The 20309-nt window shown below is 40.4% G+C and overlaps 1 protein-coding gene across 5 annotated transcripts in view; it reads right to left on the bottom strand.

The window, feature by feature from the left end:
* The window catches only part of COL15A1 (collagen type XV alpha 1 chain), a 120223-nt gene that overhangs the window by 12863 nt on the left and 87051 nt on the right, over positions 1-20309 (bottom strand). For all 5 annotated transcript variants that reach the window (XM_030234466.2, XM_018918262.3, XM_030234463.2 and 2 more), the window contains 11 exons: positions 20203-20238; positions 17613-17675; positions 15536-15613; positions 15380-15415; positions 11360-11413; positions 11177-11236; positions 9261-9329; positions 8859-8900; positions 6463-6508; positions 3323-3412; positions 384-433 (listed from right to left, as the gene is read on the bottom strand). In XM_030234466.2, coding sequence (XP_030090326.2) covers positions 384-433; positions 3323-3412; positions 6463-6508; positions 8859-8900; positions 9261-9329; positions 11177-11236; positions 11360-11413; positions 15380-15415; positions 15536-15613; positions 17613-17675; positions 20203-20238 — 624 coding nt within the window. The remainder of the gene's footprint in view (positions 1-383; positions 434-3322; positions 3413-6462; positions 6509-8858; positions 8901-9260; positions 9330-11176; positions 11237-11359; positions 11414-15379; positions 15416-15535; positions 15614-17612; positions 17676-20202; positions 20239-20309) is intronic.

Genomic DNA, 20309 nt, shown 5'->3' with positions numbered 1-20309 from the left:
CACCTCACCCAGTGTTCTAGAAGCCCTTTAGGTAATGGATGTCTTTTACCTGAGCTGGCATGGAAACAAAAGCGTTCATTTAAGGCAGATATGTTAGGTAACAGTGAATTATGACTCACTTTAATACCACTGGGAAGGTAAAAAGCCTCAGGAATAAAGTTTCTTTCAAAAGTAATCTTTATAGACCTCTGACAGCTGCTATCTCTATAGTTGTAATACACTTGCCTATGTAGCTAGAGTTTAAGAAATGAATATAATTTGCAATTGCTGATGCCCTTATATTTGTATATTTCACCATGTTGCATTGGTTTGTGCTTAATCTATAGTAAAGTACACTTTAAAAAAAGCTTAACAGAACTCAAGCACAAATGGGATATAATTACCTTTATGCTATTAATAAAGTGGCTGAAATATGATGGAGGCAGAGGTGGACCTGAAAAATGAAGAAAATACAATAAAGTACAATAATTATCTGTAATTTTCCTTTTAAAAGCCCTGCTTTTGGTATCAATGGTTTATGAGTTTAAAGGAAAACTATTTACAATAATGGCATTAACCTTTATATCAAACATATTTTTAGTCTGGTTCCCTAACAAGGCAAGACTTGTACAGCTTATCTTGCTGTGCCTTGTCTGTCACTCTTCCACCTTAAAAACTCCTGAATCTGGTGGGGATTTCAGAAAAATTAGAAGCAAAGAAGGTTCAAATACAAAAATTTCCCAATTTTCTGAAAACACAGCAGCTGGGAAAAGGAGTGAAAGAGAAGTATCCATGTTAACCCCTTTGATGCAAGCCAAGGTAAGAGAGAAGTTTTTCATGTTTTGCAGGTAGTGGGGTGATCCATCAGTAGATGTGTGATCTTTCCTGCAGAGACAGTACCAGAGCTGACAAGACAAAGAGATAAAGTTGCTGCTGTGCTGCAACAATTGTACAATAGCTCTTCCTTGACATTTTTCTGCAATGGAAACCAGTATCAGATTCAATGGTTATAACACTCGTGTTGTCTGCCAGTGTTGGTCAGCCAAAGCTGTCAAGCCAGCACAAAAGGTTCAAAAAGCCTTTAAGTATTACATTTAAATACATTTGGTACACATTTGGTAAAAAAAACCCTATTTTGCAGTTTCCTGTAACAGTTCAATGCATTCCCTTCAAACTTGTTGTGATTAATTTCTGAGATCTTTGGGCCCAACCCTCTGCCAGCCATAGGGCTCATTTCCCAGTGTGCCCCCTCAGATAAAATTAAATCAAGCAGTCATTATGGGGCAGAAAATGTTCTCAGTATGGCACCTGTTTGGATTTTATTCCAACCTTACCAATAACAGCTTGCAGTGATCTGCTTGATCCTTGAGGGGAAGGGAATGGACTGGTGGAATGGAATGGCAGGTGTCCTTCTCAGATTTTGCTTAGCACTAATCTCTACATTGAGCACCATCTGAGGTCTTTCTAGGATGACCAGCAAGTAGTCTAGGTCTGAATAAAGCCCATATCTGTTGAGTTTGTTCTCACACTTTTTGTGTTGGCTTCATATTTTTGGATGTTATCAATTAATAGACCCTGTTTATAAAGTTGGAGAGGTGACATTTAGCGAGAAGCAAAAATAAATCCCCTGCATGGACAAATACCAGAGTTCAAAAAGCTTTCCTGGTTCCTGGAACTCAACAAATGTAGTGGAAAGAGCTTCAGCCACCTTCCCCTCAGAAAAGGATTTGAAAAATTTCCTGTACTTCATTTATGCAACTACTGACTTATACATTTTCCCTGTCAGTGGTTACGTGGACACCTGAGAGAACTAGAGAACTGCTTTGTATGAAAGAATATTTTAGCAACTACATCATTTAGAAAAAACCAGATAGGAATGTTTTTTAAAGGAGCAACAGAATTGGTCTTAGTTAGCATGCTTTAACATAATGTTGAAGAAAACATTGGAGCCAGTTGATCTATTGGATCATGTGGATGAATCTCTGTTATTTTAGGAGAAAAGTGAATTGAGTTTTCAGTTTGACCAGAACTGTTGTGTTATTTTCACCATCCTTTACTAGCTGCAGTTTAACAGCAAAATATTAAGAACAATCCTCTCATAATCTTGTCCTTATGAAACACCTAAATCATCATATATAGGCAAGAAAATATTCCTAAGATAATTTGCATTCCATGCAGAACCTGGAAAGGAACAGATATGTTCATGGCAGATAAGCCAGCACTGAAGAGAAAATTTTCTTATTTTCTATTTAGGAAAGTTTACTTCTTCTTTTGACAAGTTTATTGATGACTGGAAATCACTAACTGCTTATTTTAAGATATTGGATCAGAATAAAAATTAAGGGGGACAAGACAGGAAAATTGATTTTATCACAACAAACAGGTGCCGTCTTCAAAATAACCAAAACATTGTCTTCAGTCAGCAGAATTATGTCTTTGGAACAAAGACAGAAATATCCATGTACATCTAGTGAGGGGCTAATACAGTTATTATATGAGGAGAATTTGGTTATTTTCAATGCATTAAAGGAAAATCACTATAAATATGGTATAGCAACACTACTTCAATATATTGCATTTCTATTTCAAATTATTTCTGTCATTGATCAAAGCCTTATCTCAGTATATGAGATTTCAAAAAGGTGTACAGAAAATGAAATGCTTGTAATTACAATCTTTTCAAACAGATGCTTGTTTCTGTAACTCTTTTTGAATTTGTAGGAATTAACAATGTGTATCCACTTTTTGTTACAGAAAGCAAATCTTTGGGTGAGGAACTATTGTTATGGTGCTCCAACCACTAGTGAATTGTAATTTTCAGTGCACACAGACGCTTCATAATTTTCACAAATAAATCAGAAAATATTAAAAAATTGGTTGAAATGGAAATAATCTATTTCCACCTCCTGTTAGAAGTGGGACTGTCAGCAACAACTGACTGCCTTGAACTCAGAACGCACAGGTGTGTCACCCTGAAATGTAAGGCACTGGATGTTAGCACAACTGGCTCAGAAAGACTGACACAAAAAGATATCTCAGGGACTGCCCATGATGTCCTCCTAAAATGTCAGAAATCTGTGACCAGCCACTTATATTTGATATCTATTCTTACACTTAACACATTCCTAATGCTCACAAATGTGCAGTCTGTCTTTTCAGAAGATAGTTTGGATAACATTCTGACCTTTGCTGTTCTGTGTGTCAGTTCATCAGTGAACCCTGGTATAAATCTCGGATCAGGTAAGGCTACAGAGATAAGTATCCAAGCATCTTGCTGAATTGCTTTTCAAGTTACACACATATTCCTCCACAGGATGTCAATGACATATTAGATTTAGCATACCTGGTGGTCCAGGAGCACCTCTGTCTCCCTTCTCTCCTTTTAAGTGTGCTGAACTGTGCAGCCCCCAGGAATCTCTGTTTGCTTTAGCACCTGCCATAAATAGCATCACAAATCCATAAGAACTTGAAAACAGCACAGACTGTAGCAGTGACAACCAAACCACAGAAAGTGGGAGCAGACTTTTCAACAAAGGTGGGGCACATGGTTCCTGTCCCTCGATGCCTCTCTCACTCAGGACCATTGAATGGCTGCCTGACTGTGCTCTCTTAGCAACCCCAACATGTTCAAGACAATCTCTCCCACAAAAATCTTTTACTCCCCTTTTCCTAACCACCCAGCCTAAGATCCTCTGAGCAGACCTGGTTCCATTTTCCCTTTTGTGAATTTCACTGGAGCAGATGCAGAAACAGTTCTTGAATTTCCCTTCCCTTCCCTTCCCTTCCCTTCCCTTCCCTTCCCTTCCCTTCCCTTCCCTTCCCTTCCCTTCCCTTCCTTCCCTTCCCGTCCCTTCCCTTCCCTTCCTTCCCTTCCCTTCCCTTCCCTTCCCTTCCCTTCCCTCCCTTCCCTTCCCTTCCCTTCCCTTCCCTTCCCTCCCTTCCCTTCCCTTCCCTTCCCTTCCCTTCCCTTCCCTTCCCTTCCCTTCCCTTCCCTTCCCTTCCCTTCCTTCCCTTCCTTCCCTTCCCTTCCCTTCCCTTCCTTCCCTTCCCTTCCCTTCCCTTCCCTCCCTTCCCTTCCCTTCCCTTCCCTTCCCGTTATACAATAATCTCATAATTCTTTGTCCTTATGAAACACCTAAATCATTCATCATATATAGGCAGGAAAATATTCGTAGATTTTTTTTGTATAATTTGCCATTCCTGGCACGAAACCTGGAAGGTGAACAGATATGTTCATGGCAGATATATAAGCCAGCCAATCTGAAGGAGGAAAATTTTCTTAATTTCCTATTTAAGAAAAGTTATGCTGCTTCTTCGTTGACCAAGTTTATTGATGGACTGGAAATATCACTAATGCGTTATTTTAAGATATTGGATCAGAATAAAAATAAGGAGGGACAATGAACAGGGGGAAAATTGATTTTAGCACAACAAAACAGGTGCCGTCTTCAAAAATAACCAAAACATGTGCATATCAGTCAGCAGAATTATGTCTTGTGTGGACACAACGACAGAGAAATATCTGCATGGTACAGCTAGTGAGGGGCTATGCAATACTAGGTTATTATAGGGAGGAGAATTTGGTTATTTTCAAGCTATTTAAAGGCAAGGAAAAATCACTAAAAGATGGTTTTTTGCTAGTTTATAGCAAACACTACGTCAATATATTGCCCATGTCTATTTCAAAGATTCTCGTCTATTTGATCCTTAAGGCCTATGTCTCCGTATATGAGATTTCAAAAACAAGGTGTACCAGAAAAGGAAATTTTGCTTTGTAATGGTACAATCTTTTCATATGACAAGATGCTTGTTTCGTAACTCTTTTGAATTGTAGGAATTAACAATGTTGTATCCACTTTTTGTTACAGAAAGCACAATGCTTGGGTGCAGGACTATTGTTATGGTGCTCAACCACTAGTGAATTGTAATTTTCAGTGCACACAGACGCTTCATAATTTTCACAAATAAATCAGAAAATATTAAAAAATTGGTTGTTGAAATGGAAATAATCTATTTCCACCTCCTGTTAGAAGTGGGACTGTCAGCAACAAACTGACTGCCTTGAACTAGAAACGCACAGGTGTGTCACCACTGAAATGTAGGCACTGGATGTTAGCAAAACTGGGCTCAGAAAGAAGACCACAAAAAGATATCTCAGGGACTGCCCATGATGTCCTCCTAAAATGTCAGAAATCTGTGACCAGCCACTTACTATTTGATATCATTCTTACACTTAACACATTCCTAATGCTCACAAATGTGTGCGTCTGTCTTTTCAGAGATAGATAGTTTGGATAACATTCTGACCTTTGCTGTTCTGTGTGTGTCAGTTCATCAGTGAACCCTGGTATAAAATCTCGGATCAGGTAAGGTGACAGAGAGAAGGATCCAAGCATCTTGCTGAATGCTTTTCAAGTTACACACCATATTCCTCAGCACAGGATGTCAATGACCATATTAGATTATAGCAACCTGGTGTGGCCAGGAGCACCTCTGTCTCCCTTCTCCTTTTAAGTGTGCTGAACTGTGCAGCCCACAGGGAATCTCTGTTTGCTTTAGCACCTGCCATAAAATAGCATCACAAATCTCATAAGAAGAACTTGAAAACAGCACCAGGACTGTAGCAGTAGTGACAACCAAACCAGAGAAAGTGGGAGCAGACTTTTCAACAAAGGTGGGGCACATGGTTCCTGTCCCGATTCGTGCCTCTCTCTACTTCAGGACCATGAATGGCTGCCTGACTGTGCTTCTTAGCAACACACAAATGGGTTCAAAGACAAGTACGCATTGTCCAAACAAAAAGATCTTGGCGATGCACATCCCTTTGTGCGAACACACAGATGTGACAGGAGGAGGCAGCGGGAGCACAGACACGGGGCAATTTTCCCGGTTGGTGGAATGCAAGCGGTGGAGCGAGACGGCAGAAGAAAGGCGAGCCGAAGGGGAACAAGGACAGGGGAAAGGACAAGGGAAAGGAAAGGAAAGGAAAGGAAAGGAAAAGGAGAAAGGGAAAGGAAAGGTAGGAAGGAAAGGAAAGGGAAAGGAAAGGAAAGGGAAAGGTAAAGGAAAGGAAAGGAAGGAGAAAGGAAGGGAAGGAAAGGGAAAGGGAAGGAAAAGGAAAGGAAGGAAAGGAAAGGAAGGAAGGAAAGGACAGGAACAGAACAGGAAAGGAAAGGAACACCTTCAAGGAACAGTACAACGTTGTACCTTCCTTCCCGTTCCCTTCATTCCCCTTCCATTCCCTTCCCTTCCCTTCCCTTCCCTTCCATTCCCTTACCCTGTCCCTTCCCTTCCTTCCCGTTATACAATAATCAAGAAAAAGCAAAGAGCTCTTAAGTTTAAAAACCCAACCAAAACAAAAACCAACCCCCCAAAAAACCCAAAACCCAAAACAACCAAAACCAACACCACCCCCCCAAAAAAAAAAAAAAAAAAAAAAGAGAACTTATTATTAAACCAAGGTACAAGGAAAGGATTACCCACCATGGTCATTGAGAACTTCTTGATTTCCAGGAGAGGGAAGGTTCACCTTCAGACAAAGAAATCAAAGAAATCTATTAAAAATCATCCATACATATTAATCAATGGAAATGCATTACTTTGTGTGACTGGAAAGCCTGGCAAGTTTGCATGCTAGTAAATATTATAACAACACTCTGAGATGATCTCCAGTTTGACAGGGTCTGAGTATTAGCTGATCAAGTTTTTATGAGGATTATGCTCTCTTTGACATGCAACATGCTTTCAGCAAAAGGGTAACATCATGCATTTTGGAGGCATCAGCAAATTCTACTCTCGGTTGTGCCAGAGAAGCATCAGAAAAATCATTTTCCAAGAACAATTCTAAATTTACAATACTCTGTTTGGAAGCAGGATTTGATTTTTGACTGTGAGAGAACAGCTTGTGTTTATAATTCTCTTCATCAGACCACGGCTATGTTATGTTTGATGTTAACCTGTGCTCCAGATGCATTGAAACCACAGTGGGGAGACAGAAGCTATTCCAGTCTCTCCTCTTCTGTCACCAGCTGCCTGTAACAGTGGGCATGCTACCTACCTCTGTGCCTGGCTTCAAACCAGGGACAATGCAGGAACTGAAATGTGGCACAGTGCTTGGAAATCTTGGTACTTTCTAGCACTATTTATCGGAAACCAAGCGACTGTATGAAAAAATGGAAGCTGCTGCATCTGGCTAATCCTGTAGTATCAGCCCATAGGAGTCTTACTCACATGGATTGGCTCCATTACCTTCAGAAGTTCAGTCCCCATGAAGAAAACCTGGTGGGGTTCAGTCTGTAGTTCTTTAGTGACACTCATTAATGTAGGCATGGACAGCAGACTTCTTATCTATAAACTTGGATAGGTTTAGGAGATTATTCACAAATGTGGGACAGATCTATCCAGCACATGAAGAGATGTTTGCAAGAACATGTTTCTATTACTTGTGCACGTTAAAGTTAGTGCTGTTTTTCGCTGATTGTAACCTTCTGGAAAAGTGGCTATTATTACCTGAAATTCAGAGAAATAGTCTTGTTTTGTTTGACTCATTCCACAGAGAATCAGAGGAGAGTGGAGGCTGGAAGGCATCTCTGGAGGTTGTCTAGCCCAAAGGAGGACTGACTACAGCAGGTTGTCCAGGGCCTCATCCAGTCAGGTTTCAGAAGTGAGGCTGACCAACATGTGTGTGATTATGGACATGTGTTATCCATGTACTACAATGCTATACAATGGGAGTGAGAAGATTAAAGGGAGAAACTCAAAGAGGTAAAAAAATGATGTGTGGAGGTGGTAGGCCAAAACTGTAGAAATGGAAAATTACCATAGAGCAATGGCTATTTATCACTAATTCCTAAAAAGATCACAAGTTGGGATACAACTTTTTTCAGCAGTAAGGTTAGGGTGATGATGAGTATCAGTACATTTAGCATAGAGGAAGTCAAGAGCTGTTTCTCTAAAATCAGTGAAAAAGAACTGGGATGCAAATTGGAGGGAAGGGCACAGTATTACTTGGAGCTTTTACAGCTGTTTGACAGAAAAGTATAACCCTACACTATTCAGGGGTGGACTGTGGCTCCCAAAGAGAATCCTTCCCAAGTACATACCCCACAGCTCAACAATAGGATATTGCCCTAGGGAAAATACTTCCAGGACTGAACCATCTTCACCAGTCATTCTAGGATGCAATTTCTGTAATTGATTAAAGAAAAATTGCACTAGGACATTCTGAAAATATGAAATCCACCTCCTTTATTTTCATACTATGTGTGAAACTGCAGGTTCTTTGAAGGTGATGAAAGCCTTGTCATACTCTTTGAAAAGGAGGAGCAGGTCTTCACCTGCTGCAATTCTGTGTGGACAGAGTGCATTTGAGGGTCAAATAAAGAACATGATCTTTCTTTTCTGATGCATCTTTCATGCCACAATGAAACACATAACAAATCTTATTTTGGACAGGGAAATTAAAAAACAGCTAAAGACATAACAACACAGGGACTGTATTTATACATATATCTAAAAAATACGTGTACCTGTGTGCATACACATTCAGGTCCCCAAAGCAACTCCTAAACTATGGAAACACAAGCTTTAAAAGGCATTTAAAGTATTAGAAAAAAAACAAGTAATCAAAGTATTTTAAGCAAAAGAGTCTAGTGTTTCTAGTTCTGTTACATATTTTATCCATGGCTAAGTTTTCATAAATGGCTAAACACTTGAAAATCTGTTATCCTGAAGAATAAGTAAAACACATCCCTGGTGCAAAGCAGAAGGCAGGGGGAGAAAAGCTGCAAGGTTATGGTGTTTAGGTGTACAGCTGCTTTGGTTATGTTCTGTCATGGCCATGCATCCTGCTAAGAGCAGATTCTGCATGTGTCACTTACTGGCATTTTGCAATGAGGCCTGGGAGGGACTGGGAAAACTGTCTATTGAAAACAGGAGGGAAATTACTTTAGTGAGCATAGGTATGATACAGCATGTAACACACCACATCAACCTAAGAGTCATGATGAGGCTAAGCCTGGAACAAAACCCCCACCTCCCTAGAAGAAAGCCCAGCTGGCTGCCCCCTCTGTCACCATGGTTCTCTCTGTGGGGCCACGGGGGCAAAACTCTTCCATGAGAGTGGCTTTGGTTAGGAGATCTTTTTTCTCTGCACACAAGCAAGGTGTGTAGTGTAGTGAGCTGTGTAGACTGAGACCAGTTTGAGTATTTCCTTTTGCAGACTGCTTCCAGAGCAGCACATTGGTGCTGCAAACCAGTCCCCGACGCCCAGTGGCACTTACTCCTTTGATATAAAGAATTCGTCCTGGGGGTCCAGGGGGCCCAGGGGGCCCAGGCAAGCCAGGAAGGCCCTGGTAAGAGAAAGTGGGAGAAGGAAGATATCAGAGAAAAAATAAACCCCAACTGCAAACTGGAACACCTAGAGCACTGCATATTGAAACAAATTAAAGAGTGTATCTCTCATCCAAGGAAAATTAGGTATTCTGATCTAGAATCTCTCACTGATTTAGATCTCTCAAGACTGCTGAGAGTCATAATTTTTCAAGTGCCAGTCAGATACATACATGTTAATTAGCAACCCTGAGGAGCCCTGCTAGACTGAGGGCGACTGCCTTTTACAAAACATGTATGTCAGCTCTTAACTGTTTAATTCGAAAACTTGGCACAAAGCTGTGCTCACCTTTCAGTCCACATCAATTCAACTTTCTGTATGGTGACATATGTCATCTCATCAATAATTAGAGATCCATTAGATTTTATCATCCCTGAGCACTCCAGGAAGGACCACTAGAACATGCAGCCTCCTTTGTTTGCTTGTTTGCTTTAACCTGTCAGCCTGATGAACTTCATCTAGTTATGCTTGCTACAATAACTTTTGTGTGGTTAAGGCACTCAATCCAGAAAAGGAACTTTAATATTTTTTGAAGATATGGAGAAAAGAAAAATCTTCTCTTCTATTTTCTCTCAGTGGGTAGTAATTTTTCCTGTCATTTTCTTCCAAACAGAATTTGTCTGATTTGTCTGTTTTCACTTTCTAGGAAATATATTTCTATTTATACCTTCTTCTAGAGGTGTAAGCCACATTCAGTACCTGATCTTTTTTACTGTGGAGACACCTAAATACCAAAACAATTCTGCAAAGATACTTACCAATTCTCAGTCTCTCTGCTACTCACATAAAGCAGTTTCATCTCACTTATATTTATTGTCTAGATGGACAAGGCACTTGTGTCTTGCAGTTTGTGTGCCATCGTTTTTTTCTTTTGAACAGACTAAAACCAGAGGCTTTTTACAAGAGAACCCATTAATAAAAATTGCTCTCAAGAAATACAGAGGTACTGACTTGATGCTAGCACAGTAATATACCCTTGTCATTTTTTTTCATCATTATCTCTGATGCAGATGAAATAGCATTAGCTGCTGCTGTGGCATGGGTACCAATCTTCCCAGCACAGATTGTGGCATGGCATCAGAACAACCACACAAATGACTCTGCTATTGTGAAGCTTGCTGACTATGCTCGGTAGGGCTGGCTCTTGTGTGGCCCAGTTTCAATGTTTGTCATGAGACAACTTGTCTGAAATCTTTTAATGAGAACAGACTTGCAGCAGCAGGAGCTTGCTCCATCACTTGTCATTCCACAATTACAGGCTGTAGGTGAGCGTGAATATGCTGTCACCTGTGCAGAGGTCATTGTTTTGGATACTAGCACACAGGTACTGTAGCAGGTAGCAGGTATTAGTGAGTATCTCCTTGTTAGTAAGGTAGATACCACTTCCCTGTGATGTGCTCAAGTGCTGTTTGTACCTGGGCTAGAAAGGTCAGAGCCTGTGGGAATATCTTCACATCATGAGAGGTCACACTGGTGGTCTGGATCAGGAAGTCCTTGGCACATAAAAAAACCCTGGAATTTTAAATCTTTGGCAACTTGAAGCTGCTCTGGTAGCAGTGAGTGACACACATAACTGTTACACCTGGGAGCTGACACAACTATGGGCATCTGCAAGAACTGCCCAGACAGTCCCAGAAGCTGACCTTTCTATGACTGCTGCTTGAGAGGAAAAGTAGCAAACACAATTATTTCTAGAACATTTCAGGTGTTTAGTCCCATCATCATTTGAAAGGGATCAATATAAATCAGACTTCATATTTTAACAGATTTTATTTTTCAGCTAATTGAAATACAAAAAAACCTTACGTTAAAGGCTTCGCCTCGATCACCTTTCACACCTCTCAGTCCATTCAGTCCTGGACGGCCCTGAAACAAGTAGAAATAATTTATTATTATAAATAATAATAATTATTTATCAGATACAAATGTCATATATCTTGTCAGAAGCAAGCTTTCCCACTTTATCCCACTTGAGAGCGTAATACATACTGGGCGTCCTGGGAAGCCAAGTTCTCCTTTGGGTCCAGTAGGTCCTATTGGTCCCTGAACAAAAAAAAAAAGGGTTTATATTTGATTACTTATAATAAGAAACATAGTTTTATATTTACATTAAAAAACAGTCTGTGATTGCCTGTGATTGCACAGAACATTGTCTCTGCTGGCTCTGCTGTGTGATCTCAGAAGCTGAGGACTGCATGTAACAGCTCTGGTTTGGAGAAGACCACCTATCTGAAATGAAGTCTGAATTCCCAGACCCTTGTAGGGCATGCAGTTCTAAACTGACTCACCATGTGTTAAAGAAAAATTAAACACATCAGTCAGGAAAAGAAAAGAAAGTTAGAGATGTATGTTTTGTTCATCTTCTTTTTCTTTCCTTTTTTATTCCTAATTATTTTTGAATCAGGCTCTGTGAGGAAATATCTGTGGATTGGCCTAAAAAATCACACAGTGCCAGGCTTCTTCTTGCCTCTCACCAGCCTGGGTTTGAGGATTGGTGGGGCTGATAGCTGAAACAGAATTGTTCCTTCTTTAGACAGGTTTGACAGACTCACCAGGCTTCACAAAGTAATAAAAGCCACTGCAAAAAGAGGGGACAAGCAGGCTGTCTGGGAAAGGTGGTCCAGGACTATGGATGGCCTATGATGGGGCATTTGCAAGCATGCAGCTTCCAGGCAGCCTGCAAGTGATCAATAAAAATCAGCAAATCTGAGGGTCTACAAACTTTCAACTGATGTCAGCTTCCTGAAACTCACCGAAACCACAAGGGTCTAGACAACCTCTTTACATTTTGCCAGCCTTTCTGGTTTCAGTTCCTTTTTTTAGTCTGCTGAAATGCTGAGATACTCCTTCTTGCGTTACTTGTTAAATAATCTGTCTGTAGATCTCACACAGATACCACTTACATGTGACAGTGGGTGTGTTTAACCCTTCACATGATATCTTTTCAGTGAAAAGTGATATGTACATTAATGAAAAATTTATCTGATGAAGAAGATAATTTCTCTTTTCATCCAGCTGAAATTCATGGATTAATTAATTTTTCTGCTGCTGAAACTGAAAACTGGATTAGACCTGAAATTCATAAGCAGTTACCATATGAACATATTAATTTATAATGTCACCATTGTAATCAGAATTTAAAGCTCACTAATGTCGGTTGAAACTACTTGCAGCTGGTAAGACTTTTCTTCTATTTTATTTCCTGTTTGAAGGTAATTTCTACCCACATGATCAAAGTTGATGCCTGTGTCTCAATCAGGCAAGAGATTGCTGGTGGATTTCAATATTGTGCTCCAAAATTTCAAAATTCACCTTTCCATGATACCACAGCCAGTAATGAGGTTTGGGGGGGAAAAAGAAAAAGCAATCCAAAATGTTAAAAAAAAGCAATCCAAAAGCATTTTCCTATTTCACTCCCTGGTACCTGAGCCTTTAAAGATCACGTAAATCTGAGCTTTAATCATCAGTGAGGACAATTAGGAACAGGCTTCTTTTTCAGTTTAAATGAAGAGCAGTGTCTGATCCCATGCTTTAACTGGGATTTCAAACATTACCAATGTGAGAGTCGACTCAGCTGAGGCCACCTTTACTATTTTCCCTAAGTGCCAGCCCAGCCTGTCAGGTGTTAGCAGCTCCCTGAGAGAAGCCAGCAGCCACAGCTAGAAGTGAAAGAAGGAAGGGTAGAAGCCACAGGAGTTTTGCTTCCCACAAAAGTTTCTTTTACAGCAGCACGGAAGATCTGGGCAGGCTGACACTGAGGTTCTCACTAAGTGCTCTCCTTCAGTGAGAAGCAGCCATTTCCTTCTCCCACAGGGAATGGCATAACCCAGCATGTAAAACACTCTCATTTCTCTGGTGGCAGGAGCTTGGATCCAACCTGTTGCTTCTGCTTTTTCTAACAATGGTACTGCCCTCCTGACTACCCCTAGCTCTCATCTGCCAAACTATTTCTCTGTAGCTCCTTGTGCTCCAAGCTCCTGTGATCCTACCTTGGGTCCAGCTGAAGTCTCAAAGAGGAGCAGAGCAATGACTAGGGATTTGATTTTAAATTCTGGAAATCTGTGTATGGCTCTGAGAGCAGAGAGGAACAATCAGAGTGCCCCACTACCTCAAAGTTGTTCCTGGGCCAGGGACTCTCTTGGAGCAAAGTGGAACAGAACCATTGCACTAAAACCTTTAACAAGTTACCTGTCAGAGTCTCTGGGGCAGCACTCGAAGTCTGTCTATTTTGGGTGCACAGGCCTCATGCTAATTACAGATTGATTTTTTCTATGGACCACCCCAAATTGTATCACCCCTTCAGCAGCAATGATCAAATGGGAATTCTGTGCTCAGAAGGGAACTGGCTGAGCAAAGCCTTGAGACAGGCTCCATGTGCCAAACTTTCCTGAAGTGTAACCATTCCCAGCAGGGCTGGCAAGAACTTCCTTGTCTGCTTGCTGAGCTGTATGAAGCAACAAGTGGCCATATAAAAGGAGATGTAAAACACAAAGTTTGGGGCTGAGAGGAAAAGGATATGTCCACTGGATGGAGGATGCACAGCTAGTAGCAGTGAACACTAGCCAGAACATGAGGAATTCCAAATAAATATAAGAACAAATTTTTTTTTACTCCAAATGTGCTGCCCAGAAAGGTTGTGGAATTTCTATCCTAAGAAAAAAACTTCATTTCACTGTTGAAAACTTCATTTGACGAGTTCCTGAGTTAAAGAGACCTGCTCCAGGCAGTGGTGGGCACAAGATCATCTCTGAAGTCCACTTTCATTCAAAGTTATTCTGTGTCAAGTCGAAAGGGTAGATCATCTTGCAGTCATACACGGAGAAGGAGAGGAACATCCTTTCTGGTAAGCTAGGATAGACTCCTCAGGGTATTCTGATACACAGCAATTAAAATAGCAGTTACTCAGCACACCCAGTTATCCCCTTTGGAAGGCTACAGAAACTGATGTAAAAATCTCCTACCCGCCTTGGTGTGCAGAAATGTCAGCACCCTACCAACATTCACTAAGGCACAACAGTGACCAGGCTACATCAAAAGCAGAAGCAAAGAAACATCCCTGACATCCTTGATTTTTGGAATACTAGACTAGAAGAAATTGGCACCCTAACATTGCTGAGTCTGGGCAACTGTTCTTATTTTATAACTAATTTATTGTGTTTTCTTACAACTTTCCGTGTCCAGTCAAAAGTATCAGACCAAATCCTTGAACGAAGGCTTCTAAATCCTGGTTTTGGTACATGGTCTTACTCTACTGCCTGGTGTTCAGCTTTCTCAGAATCCAACGCAGTTGCAGTTTGTTGGCATTGACAGAAATTGAGCTGATGCAGTTAGTTGTTTTAATGCAAATCATATAAACAGAGAATAATTTAGGTGGAAAGAGAGGGATTCTCTTGCACAACCCCTTGCTTACAAGACAAACATGAATGTTAGGCCTGTAGCTTAGGTCATGCCACTCAACACCTTGTTCCAGAATCCATCATCACTCTGGGCACCTATTTCTGTGTTTAATCATGTTTAATGTGATTTTTTGCCTTTATATCTATATATGTCACAAGCTGGAATTTGTGATTTCTGTTACTTGTTGTTTTCCTGTGCACCTCTGAGAGGGACCTGTTTTTTTTTAATGATTCCCTTTCAGGCCACAGCAGGGAGCAATTAGAGCTCCTCTCAGTCTTTTATCTTCAGAGCTCAACAAGCCCAGTTCACTCAGAGTCATAAATCATGTAAGTTTCTGGCTCTGATGATATTTCACTGTCAGCTTAGACAGGAACAGATACATTTGTTCTACCAGAATTTAAGCTCTGCACCAAGTCAGCAGTTACAGCACCACATATGTAACAAATATTCTTTTCTGAAGGACACTGATGGCCCTGAAACACAAATACTCCTTATCATCCCTACTCAGAAGGAAAGAAAAGCTAAACCATACTACCTTTACATTTACTAATATTTGTGAGGCCAAAGCAAAATTAAAAAACAAAAAACAATTCATCTTTGGAATCATCTTACCATTGGTCCTGCTGGTCCCATCACTCCAGCTTCACCCTGTTGAGGACCAACACAGAGAGAGCAATGACAAGGTGAATTCCTGCAATGTCTAGCAGAGGTGGCTGGTCACATGGCCACCAAATAATTCTGGAGGAACACAACACAGTATTAGCTCACCTTCTCCCCTTTTCTTCCTAAGAATTCAGTTAAAGATCCATCAGCAGAAATGATAGCTCCCGGTTCTCCCTTTTCACCCTGCAATTATCAGAGTAATTACTGTTTACAAAGCAGTTCCCAGTGAATCAGTCGAAGTCAAGGCAGCATTACTTTTGTTTGAAGCATGACAGATTAGTCATGCTGTGATATCAAACATTAAGTGATATCGGTATGAATAGGGTGAATCTTGATTCTGGGGAAGAAAAGAGATGATCTTTCTAAAAACATAATAAAGTACACTAAAAATACCTCCCTGAGAAGAATTAGTTCTTATTTTTTAAAAAGACTTAATTTGCTTTCCTTTGAGTAACTATGTGAAACATGCAGTGCTCACAAAAGGTCTCTGCCAAAGGCAAACAGGTTATTGGTGTCTTCTTGCATACCATCAGTTTAATGGTCAGTAAACCCTGCTGGAAATGTCCCATCTTGATAGACCAGTAAATGTTCAGATTTTACTATCAGGAAAGCATGAATCATTCTCTCTATGTGCCTTGCATGATGCAACCTCATTAACTTTAGTGAAGGTCAAGTCCCAGCACTCAAACTGTGACCCTCTGCATTCCTGTTCCTCCACCACGAATGATCACTTCTCAGGGCTAAGCACATGGTTCCCAGGCTGGATCATTCAGCTGTAACTTTCCACTTCCTACCTCAGGCAGCTTGCTTCAACATCTCTCCCAAGATGTCATGGAAGAAATCTGGCTTGAAGCTAGCAATTGCATTGCTGATCAAAATTTTCCCTCTTTATACAGGTTACAGACCTTTCATTGAACTCCAGGTGCTGTAACTCAGTTCTTCGCACAGGTTCTTAAACTGTTGTAAGTCTTTGAAGCCTCCCTGAAGATACTTTGGGTACTTTGGAGTCTCCCTAAGACTTGGTTGGCTTCACTGACTTTATCTTCTGAGTTTATGGCCCTGAGGTGGAATTTCATGATCCTTTAAGTAAAGCTGTCTGTACATCTTCACTGGGACTCCCAAACTTCGTCACTCTTGAGCATAGCCTGGTGTTCACAGCTCAGAAAAACTATCAGATACATCACTATGTTCTTGGTGTGTCCAAAATTAAGTGCTTTCAAGGCTTTGGGTTCTTGCCAGCATGGACACCAGAAATAAAAAAAAAAAAAAAGCACCAACCGAAAAAACAAAAGTAAAAACCCCCACAACCTAAACCAAAAATCACCCAACTAGTTCTAAGGCTGAGCTTGATCATTTAATGCATTTTGTATAAGCACAGGAAATCTTATGATAAGCAGGGACTGGTATTCACAGCCTGAGAGCTTTCCTTCTTGAGCACTGACAATGCTGTTCATCTGCTACCCCATTTAAACCATAATTAACCATTTCTAAGTCTTCCTATTACTTGTGAGCAAGTAAGCTCAGCCACTTAGAATAAGCAGAAAGTGGTTTTGTTTTTCTTTCTTGGTATCCCCAATATATTAGATGTTCCTCTCCCCTGCTTCCTGAAGGTTGATAAGGGGAAAAAAATGGAAGAGCTGCAGTATTTACAGAAGAACAGAGTTAGTCTTTAGTATCTCTCAGCAGTGCTATAAAATAAACACTTTTTGTGAAGAAACAAGAGAAAGAATCCTATGAAGAGAGAACCTCAAGTCTTAAACTTTCTTTGGGAATTGAAAATTGCAGTCTTCATTCTGTAGGCAAAGCCCTCTCTGGCATAGGAGGAGGAAAAGATTGATCGTTTTTTTTGTTTGGGCTTTTGGATAGGATCCCAGGGTGTCAGCACAACAATCAGCTGGCAAGAAGAGTTCACTTCATGTTTAATGTTTAAAGAGACTTAACCTGATAAGTGCATGCTGCACTGATGAATTTCAACACTGGTGCAGGAAGATTAGCTCTTGGTAAGGTTATATCAGGGGATGTCATTTAACATTTTCACATTCCCCCTAGTATATTTTTCCCATGAACTTATTAAAATCCCAATTCCTACAAAAATTAGAATCATTAAGCTTTTAATGTCACTAAGTACTTGTCATCTAACACATATCTCAGTCTATACTTTCCCTTATGCATTTTTTCATACCTGTTGTCCTTTAGGTCCTCGTGATCCAGGCAAACCAGTATCACCCTTTGGACCCCTAGGGCCCTAGGCAAAAACAAGTACATAAATCCACAGTGATATTTGTGAACAATATGGAGCTAGGCTATCTTACTAAATGTAATTTTAAATTACTGGCAAACTTGAACTTAAATCACTCTGGTTGCAATCTAAGAATTCTTACAAGACTAAATTGCTCTCTGAATAACGTGATTCCCTAAACCAGATATCACATAAGGAAAGCCTTTTAGAAAGACCAAAATGAAAAATACCTGATGTTTATCACAGTGCAGATGATACATACATTCACAAAGGGAAATATGCAAACATTAATAAGAGTGCAAATTCAACCTAAATTCTCTATTTCTTCTGTACTCAATCCTCTCTCTCTCCATGATCATTCAGCCAGACTGATTTTCAACAGAATTTCTAAAGGTATATTTTAACAGTTAAAAAAAAAAAGAAAAAAAAAGAAAAAAAAAAGAAAAAAAAGAAAGAGTATATGAAATAGAGCTTTTCTATTTGTAAACAAGATTATTTTTTATCTGCTTTGTGGGGAAAGCATTCCCACCAGATCAAATTGTAGTTTACAATCTTCCAATAACTTTCAGAAGCAATCTTTTTATCCACCACGATCTAAATTCAAGTCTACATAATTTCTGCATTTGTCAAGAGATAAATAAAAGACATGATGTGAGATCAAGAATGGTATTTTCATGTCTGTAGAAATTCTATAAGGGACAGAGACCAAGAATTCATTATATCACCTTCTAAATGTTATCAGCTCTTTTTCAAATGAAATATATGTCTAAGGAGTTATTTTCCCCCTTTCTTTGCAGTCTGCGATATTCAGGACTCAGCAAGCAACCTTCTGTGGAATTTTGGGCATTTTGCCAGCATTTTGTTAACATCTTTTGTCAGCTTTCCCAGTTTTCTGCTTAATTGTTCTCAGGCAATAGACAAAGGATCCTGAGACCATATGCATGCTCTGAACGGTTGAACAATCATAACAAGGAAAAGTAATTCCATCACATCACACAGAATATGAATACATGGATTAGAAAAATACTATCTGAAGTCATAAGCCAAATAATAACAGAGTATTCTGGGTTGGAATAGACCTACAAGGATCATCTAAGTCCAGCTCTTGGCTCTGCCCAGGACACCCCAAGAGTCACACCATGTGCTTGAGAGCATTGTCTAAACAGTCATTGAATTCTGTCAGGCTTGGTGCTGTGACCATTTCCCTATGGAGCCTCTTCCAGTGCCCAACAAATCTGTGGTGAAGAACCTTTTCCTACTATCCAACCTAAACCTACCCTGGCACAACTTCAGGCCATTCTCTCAGGTCCTGTCACCAGTCACCACAGAGAAGGGAGCAACATCTGCCTTCAGCTGCCTGCAACAAGGAAGTTGTTGACTGCAGTGAAGTCTCCCCTCTGTCTCCTCTTCTTCCAGGCTGAACACACCAAGTGACCTCAGTTGCTCCTCACACAGCTTCCTTTCAAGGCCCTTCCCCATCTTCACAGGCCTCCTTTGGACACTCTCTAACAGGTTAATGTCCTATATAGTGGCACCCAAAACTGTCCCCAGGACTTGAGGTGAGGTAGCCCAAATGCAGAGCAGAGCAGGACAATCCCCTCCCTTGCCCAGCTGGCCATGCTGTGCCTGATGCCCCCCAGGATGTGGTTGGCCCTCCTGGCTGCCAGGGCACTGCTGGCTCAGATTCACCTTGACACCAAGCAGGACCTCCACGTCTTTTTCCCTGGCACTGCTCCCCAGCATCTCATTCCCTGGTCTACATGCACAGCCAGGGTGACCATCCCAGGCGCAGAATCTGCCCCTTTCCCTTGTTGAATGTCACACAGCTGGTGATCCTTCAGCCCTCTGATTTATGTAGGTATCTCTGGAGGCTCTTTCTGCCTTGGAGGGAGTCAACAGCTCCTCCAGTTTAGTATCATCTGCAAACTTGGTATCCCTCCAAGTCCCATGTCTAAGTCATTGAGGAAGATGCTTATACATGTTTGTATGGCAGACAATGAATGCAATAGGTAAGTAGCACAGCAAAAGGCACCTTTTGATACTATGGTTGTGAAATGCTTACATGGTAGCCCTGGTATGTTGTTATGAAAAATCATAAATATCTCCTGAAGGATAAAATAAAAAGGGAGCATCTTATAGGGCTTTCCTGTACTCCGTAGTGCTGACAAAAATGCCTGAGGAATAACACAGTTACATACATATACACACAGATAACATTTAGAATTCCATTTGTTCCATTTGTTTCTCCTGTATGGCATAGGCTTCCCTTAGGTAGTAATTTTCCATTAATTACACCCAGATTTAAACTACAGAACTGACACTGAGATGAGCCCAGCAGAATATACTTAATTTCTGACAGAATTAATTTCTAGCTTGGTTGCTAACTTCATAAGACCTGCAGCATCCTCTACAAAAATGTATTAGACTTCATGCAAATTTTATACAATATACATTTAAAAAAATATTAAACTATATTGAAAAATATTTAAAAATCCTAGGAAATACATTTAAATCCTGGGCAATTAATACTTACAGGAAATCCTGGTAGACCTGGCTTGCCATCTGGCCCCTGCAAAATTAAAAACTCACACCCTTAGAAACACATATTACAGACTTGTAAAACAGAATATGCATTTTTCA

The sequence above is a fragment of the Serinus canaria genome, chromosome 2 (assembly GCF_022539315.1).
Source record: "Serinus canaria isolate serCan28SL12 chromosome 2, serCan2020, whole genome shotgun sequence".
NCBI classification, from domain to species: domain Eukaryota; kingdom Metazoa; phylum Chordata; class Aves; order Passeriformes; family Fringillidae; genus Serinus; species Serinus canaria.
This window is presented reverse-complemented; position numbering and strand designations above follow the sequence as displayed.